At 37.0% G+C, this 6629-nt stretch overlaps 1 protein-coding gene across 1 annotated transcript in view; it reads left to right on the top strand.

Annotated features, from left to right (window-relative positions):
• Positions 1–6629, top strand: part of HAPLN1 (hyaluronan and proteoglycan link protein 1) — a 77709-nt gene that overhangs the window by 62559 nt on the left and 8521 nt on the right. The window contains exon 3 of the mRNA XM_010863385.1: positions 2519–2890. Coding sequence (XP_010861687.1) covers positions 2519–2890 — 372 coding nt within the window. The remainder of the gene's footprint in view (positions 1–2518; positions 2891–6629) is intronic.

The raw sequence follows: 6629 nt of genomic DNA, 5'->3' as shown, positions 1-6629 counted from the left end.
ATTCATGGGGTCGCAAAGAGTCAGACACGACTGAGCGACTGATCTGATCTGATCTAATCTGATGCCATTTGAAGCAAAATGGATGGACCTAGCATTGTCATAAGACAGTAAGACAAAGAGAACTATCCTTATGATATCACTTATATGCAGAATCTAAAAAGAAATGATACAAATGAACTTAATTACAAAACAGAGACAAACTCACAGACTTAGAGAATGAACTTATGGTGGAAGGGTAGGGAAGAGGGATAGTTAGGGAATTGGGGATTGACATGTACACACTCTATATTTAAAATGGATAACCAGTAAGGATCTAATTGATAGCACACGGAACTCTGCTTGATATTAAGTAACTATCTAAATGGGAAAAGAATTTGAAAAAGAACAGACACATGTATATGTATAACTGAATTATTTTGCTGTATACCCGAAACTATCTAACATTGTTAATCAATTATGCTCCAATATAAGATAAAAGATTAAAAAAAAAAAAACTTGAAAGAATCAGGTAACTTCAACTTTTTGAAGGTCTTATATGGGCTTCCCTTGTGGCTCAGCTGGTAAAAAATCCACCTGCAATGTGGGAGACCTGGGTTCAACCCCTGGGTTGGGAAAATCTGGAGAAGGGAAAGACTACCTACTCCGGTATTCTGGCCTGGAGAATTCCATGGACTGTATAGTCCATGGGGTCACAAAGAGTCGGACACAACTGAGCAACTTTGCCTTTCACTTCTCTTTCATGTCATGTCTCAAGTCCCATCATGGAAAGATCCAGCTCCAGGCATCCTCCCAAGGTACTGGGTAGATCCATGTAGGGCCTCAGGCATTGCTGAGCAACTTACTAAACAGCACTTTTTCCTCCTCCCAGAAAGAAGACACTAGGAATATTTAAGTAGAACATGGGTGTGGTCATTGAGGATATTGCAGGGGGAGTATCATACATACAGTAGAGTTGAATAGATTTACCTGTTATGTATTATAAATCTATGGGCCTAAATAAGAAGATGAAGAGAATCAAAGGAAATGCTTAGTGAGCATTTTTTAAGCCAGAATTTTTTAAGCTGGATAATTAAGCCACTATCCTTTCATGTTTTTAAAACTATTCAAGGTAGGGCACTGATGGCTTTAAACTATTATGTTTCTGAAGATTAGAGCTAACATAAATATACATATTTTTTAATATTTTGATTGCTTTATAATAAAAATGGAACCAGTGTGTCCATTCTTGGACACTTTATTTTAAAATCTGAAAGTTACATATGCCATTAAATAACTAAGTTTTGAGGTCTGTCTGGAGATGACCAACTACTCTGCCTGATGACCTGTATACCATTAATGATTCATGACCAAGGTTGATTCAGAACCTCCAGCCTAAAGGAGGAAAGACTGCCTGAAAGGCAGCTTTGGCAGCCTTTGAAAGCTGTGTGTAGATGAGAGGGTATGTGCATCCAGGAGTTCTTGTAGCACTTTCTCATTTTCAAAGCTTGCACATTCTCAAGAGAGCTCATCAAGGTCAAAAGTACAATGAGCGAACCAGGGGGAACCCCAGAGAAAGCCAAGATCTGAAAATAACAGCTGGCTATCCAGAGCCTGGCAGCCCTGCTGACTTGGCAGGCTAGGGATATCGCGGTGCTCTTGGGAAGGCAATAAAGTCCTTGGAGGAAGGAAGCTAAAGGGCAAGTCAAGGCAGAAGTGAAGTGAGAAGATTCTGTAAACCAAGACACAGAAAAAGCAGAAGGACAGTAGAAGGAGATTTAAGGGAATAAAGAAACAAACAACTATCTGGTTAATTAGAAAAGAAATATAACTTTGGATACACTTTTACCATACAAAGTTTGAGGAATATATTTCAAAATCTGGAGCTTTTTAAAAAACATCCACTAAAAATGCCTTTCTGAGGTCTAGCCTTTGTGTGAAAATAAAATACATACATGTTGCTTGAAATGCTCCAGAATGGTATATCACAGGTATGTATCTGAAGGCAGAGATGGGAGAACATTCTAAGTTCTTTGACCAGAACAGTTCAATGAACGTTAGTCTGTTACCATAAACTTTCCCCTAAATACAATACAGACTTATTGGATTAGAAAGTTCAGCTGAGGAAAGATCAATTTATACAATTTGAATTTTGGGGTTTATATCGATGAAATAATTATGGTTCCCCATCACTTCTCTTGGTCTTATTTCTACATTTTTATATTTAAATATAGAAAAAAATGGAATTTATGATGACATCCTCAAACTTCAGATGACTATAGAATCTTATAGCCAGTATTTCTCATTGATTGTCATGTACAACTTTCCCTTTCTTCAGTGGCTTAAAAGACATGACTACCTTGTAGAACCCCACTAGGTACTAGAGGTACCTTTCTCCGTAAGTCAAAGGAGGTCACTGCTCAACAAGGCAGAGAAGCTTATCTTCAATGCTACTCTTCACCAGATACCCTGTATAGGTAGTATGTTTCATATTATAAAAGTCTAAAAGCATATTAATTTTTTCTCTTTTTTTCAATTATAGCAGAAAATGGCCCCCGTCTACTGGTGGAAGCAGAACAAGCCAAGGTGTTCTCACGTAGAGGTGGCAATGTTACACTGCCATGTAAATTTTACCGAGACCCTACAGCATTTGGCTCAGGAACCCACAAAATCCGGATTAAGTGGACCAAGCTAACTTCAGATTACCTCAAGGAAGTGGATGTCTTTGTTTCCATGGGATACCACAAGAAAACCTATGGAGGCTACCATGGTAGAGTGTTTCTGAAAGGAGGCAGTGATAATGATGCTTCTCTGGTGATCACAGACCTTACTCTAGAGGATTATGGGAGATATAAGTGTGAGGTGATTGAAGGATTAGAAGATGATACTGCTGTGGTAGCATTAGATTTACAAGGTAAGTATGGTGTTAAACTTAGGAATGATAATTAATCATTGCTTTTTTTCATGACAAGTAATGTCCAGTGATCACCCCAGTGCTGATATGAGGAACCAAAAGTCCATGTAAAGCATGTTTTTCTGTAATTTGCAGTCTGTCTACAAATCAAGCTTTCACATTTGAAATTTATACACAATGGTTATATGCAAAATTGAAGCTATTTACAAGTAGAAGAAATGTGCAGTGTAACTGAATTAACAATATTCAGGAACTGCCTTATGCCATTCAAAATTTAAATCTCATTACATAGTTATTAAGAAATGCAGAGTGGAGGCTTTTTATTATGCTTCTAAAATTGTCTCCGTTTCAAAATAATGGCGAGCTTGTGAAGGACATCTGCTAACTAAAATAAATTTAGTTGTATTCTGTAAAATAACTGGGAAAACTTAATTTAACAAAAAATAACCTCTAGATTTATTTAAATATTCTTGTAAAGAAGTAAATTTTTTAATGGTCCAGAGTCTCCTAGATACTGAATAGCAAATGGTCAAGGAATTTTGGAGGGAGTTTTATTTCTAAATATGCAGTACTTGCAGTAGGTTCAGCTTCCCTGGTGGCTCAGAGAGTAAAGAATCCGCCTGCAATGTGGAAGACCCAGGTTCGATCCCTGGGTAGGGAGATCCCCTGGAGAAGGGAATGGCAACCCACTCCGGTATTCTTGCCTGGATAATCTCATGGACAGCGGAGTCTGGCAGGCTACAGTCCATGGGGTCACCAAGAGTCAGGCACGACTAAGCAACTAACACTCTCAACACTCTTAGTAGGTTCAAAGACCAAAATGTTTACAAAGCTAAACAATAAAATGTACCATCTTGCCTCTACCAAAGCCCTCTACACTTCTCCTTAGTTGATGATATATCTCTAGACACTCTTCATTCATGAATTTGAGCATTTCTTTACATGAGAGAATAAATTTTGACTGCATTAATGGAATAGTCCTTCCTTATGTAAACCATAGGTGTGTGTTTGCTATAAGTTCCTTTTACATTCTAGGACAGATTTGTGGCTTTTGGAAAAATATCTATTTTGTCCACTAGCATACCACTGAAGATGTGACCTTCTGAATCCGATAGAGTACCATTACATGCATACAGATTTATCAGCTTTGTGTGTCTGATACATTGCTTGATGTTGTAATGTGCATTTTTGTGACCTTTTCTTACTTGTAGTTCTTGGCTCCTGATTGCACGCCACCTTATACTTAGAGTGTTTATTGATTCACTTTAATATCCATGAACACTGGCATTATTAAAAATGAAAGAAGCAGTTGGCTTAGAGAAGACAGTAATCATCAAATATTAATTGAGGGTCACTTTCTTTTATCAAAGGGGCATCAGGCAATGGAAACTAGGAGGACTAAGATGGTCATGTTTGCCCCAGCTTTGTCAGTACATGTTTTGTAACCAGATCAAGTTACTTCTCCATATTGCACATTGGCTTCCAATCTATGAACAATAGTTTGAACTATATTATCAATTGGTAGGTTTTCTTCTTAAAGTCCATGTTTATATACCACAGTATTTCCTAAACTTAACTCATATGCCCATGTTTGTTATCTCCTTACGCTTACTTAAAAATAAATTTTAAATAAATAGAAAACAACATAACTTGCCAGAAATAGAAGGAAACCAGAAAAATAAGTACAATGAATATAAGGTCTTTATAAATTATAACTGCTTGATGATGGCTTTGAGTATGAAGCCTGCTGTCCTTTTGAAAAAGAGATTTAGCACATTTTAGAGGATAATACACTTGATAGTCAAACTGAGACTTCCTTTAAGACATACTTAGATATGTTGAAGGGGAATTGTAAGAAGAGTAATTTTTCCTATACAAGCCCTGCACCTTCCCAAATCTCCATGTTTTCCATGCTTTCAGGCTACTTCTTTACCATATAATTCATATGCATATGAGCTAAGTAAATGTGCCCAAGAGACCAATTTAATTGATAAATATTTTTTGAAGTGCTGTTTTTGTACCATGAGAAACAAAAAATTCTAAAACATGGTTCCTTTCATTCAACAATCTTATAATCCATTAAAGATAGTAAGTACTTTAAAATAAGATGGAACTTGTTAAAGTAAGTAGGTACAAATTGCTCTAATCGTATCCATATTTATTTTGCTCACTTTCAGTAATGCCCCTGGACAGCTGAAACTTGGGAAAACTCCTTTCCAAAAGTAACATGGTTAGGAGTAAGAGCTAGGACTAGAATTTGATTCCAAGGGCACTCAATGAAGTCATTGCTTTTATCTACTATGATCTGGGGGTTTGCAGTAAGGAGAAAGTTTCTGTTGGGGTAGAAGAGTAGAGGTTTCAGAAAGGCACTGGTGTTTGACAGCTTCAGTTCTTCTGAAGCTTTCTAAAGATTCTTAAAGGCCCCAGAGTTATTTGGGAGATGATCAAGGGACTGTCTTTTAGTCATACTGCGTTAATTGGTGTGTCAATTACAGCTGCTTCTGTACTATAGGAAGAGTAGAAACAGTCATTAACCAGAGGATCTGCCTTAGAGTGACTGACATTTCCACATTTAACATTATCTACATGAATCATTTCTGAACAACTGGAAACAATGCAATCCTTTAAAAATAAGATCAAAAACCAATGCTACCCTGAGCCTTATCCCCTCCACCCCCAGCTCTGATGTTCTCAGACCACAGATTTCTACTGTAACTCTAATCACATTTTTTTTTGTAAATATTTGCAAACTTGTCCAACTTCACTTTTCACCTGCTAAATGGAATATAATGGTCATCTGAGTTAAATTCACCCATTCCAGTCCATTTGAGTTCACTGATTCCTAAAGTGTCAAGGTTCACTCTTGCCATCTCCTGTTTGACCACTTCCAATTTGCCTTGATTCATGGACCTAAGATTCCAGGTTCCTATGCAATATTGTTCTTCACAGCATCAGAGTTTACTTCTGTCATCAGTCACATCCACAACTGGGCACTGTTTGCATTTTGGCTCCGTCTCTTCATTCTTTCTGGAGTTGTTTCTCCACTCTTCTCCAGAAGCATATTGGGCATCTATTGACCTGGGGAGTTCATCTTTCAGTGTCATATCTTTTTGCCTTTTCATATTGTTCATGGGGTTCTCAAGGCAAGAATACTGGTTTGCCATTCCCTTCTCCAGGAAATAGTTTATAAGTGAGTGAATGTTTGATACAATGGGTTTATACTTTCAATACAAAAAAGTCTGCATGCAAAAGAAGGGCCATGCATTGGGAAACACTCTAAAGGAAGAGACATTTGATATGGACCATGAGAGGTGAACTTTGTACCTTCATAGCATAGAGAGTATGACAAAATGGGAAAGAGAACATCACAGGTTGAAGGAGAAACTCTTCAAAGGCCAAAATGTGAGTAACAGATGCCACAGGTAGTTAGCATCCAGTTTGACTGATTTAACCCTCAGCATGGCAATAGGGTGGGATAAAATTTTTTAACTTTTCATTTTCACCAACTTCAAAAGTTTGAAAAAGGAGAAAGACTATGATGAAGAGTATAACGTATCTATATATATAATCATCCAGCTTCAAAAAGTGTCATCAGATAGCTAATCTTACTTTAGCCTGCTTTATCTACTCCAACTGAATAATTTTAAAGAAAAATCCAGGGTATTATTTTATCTATATATTTCAACATGAGATAAGAATTCATTTTAAAATAAAACTACAAAAATTTTAATGATAGCTA

Source organism: Bison bison, unplaced genomic scaffold (genome assembly GCF_000754665.1).
Source record: "Bison bison bison isolate TAMUID 2011002044 unplaced genomic scaffold, Bison_UMD1.0 scf7180017864490, whole genome shotgun sequence".
Lineage (NCBI taxonomy): Eukaryota > Metazoa > Chordata > Mammalia > Artiodactyla > Bovidae > Bison > Bison bison.
This window is presented reverse-complemented; position numbering and strand designations above follow the sequence as displayed.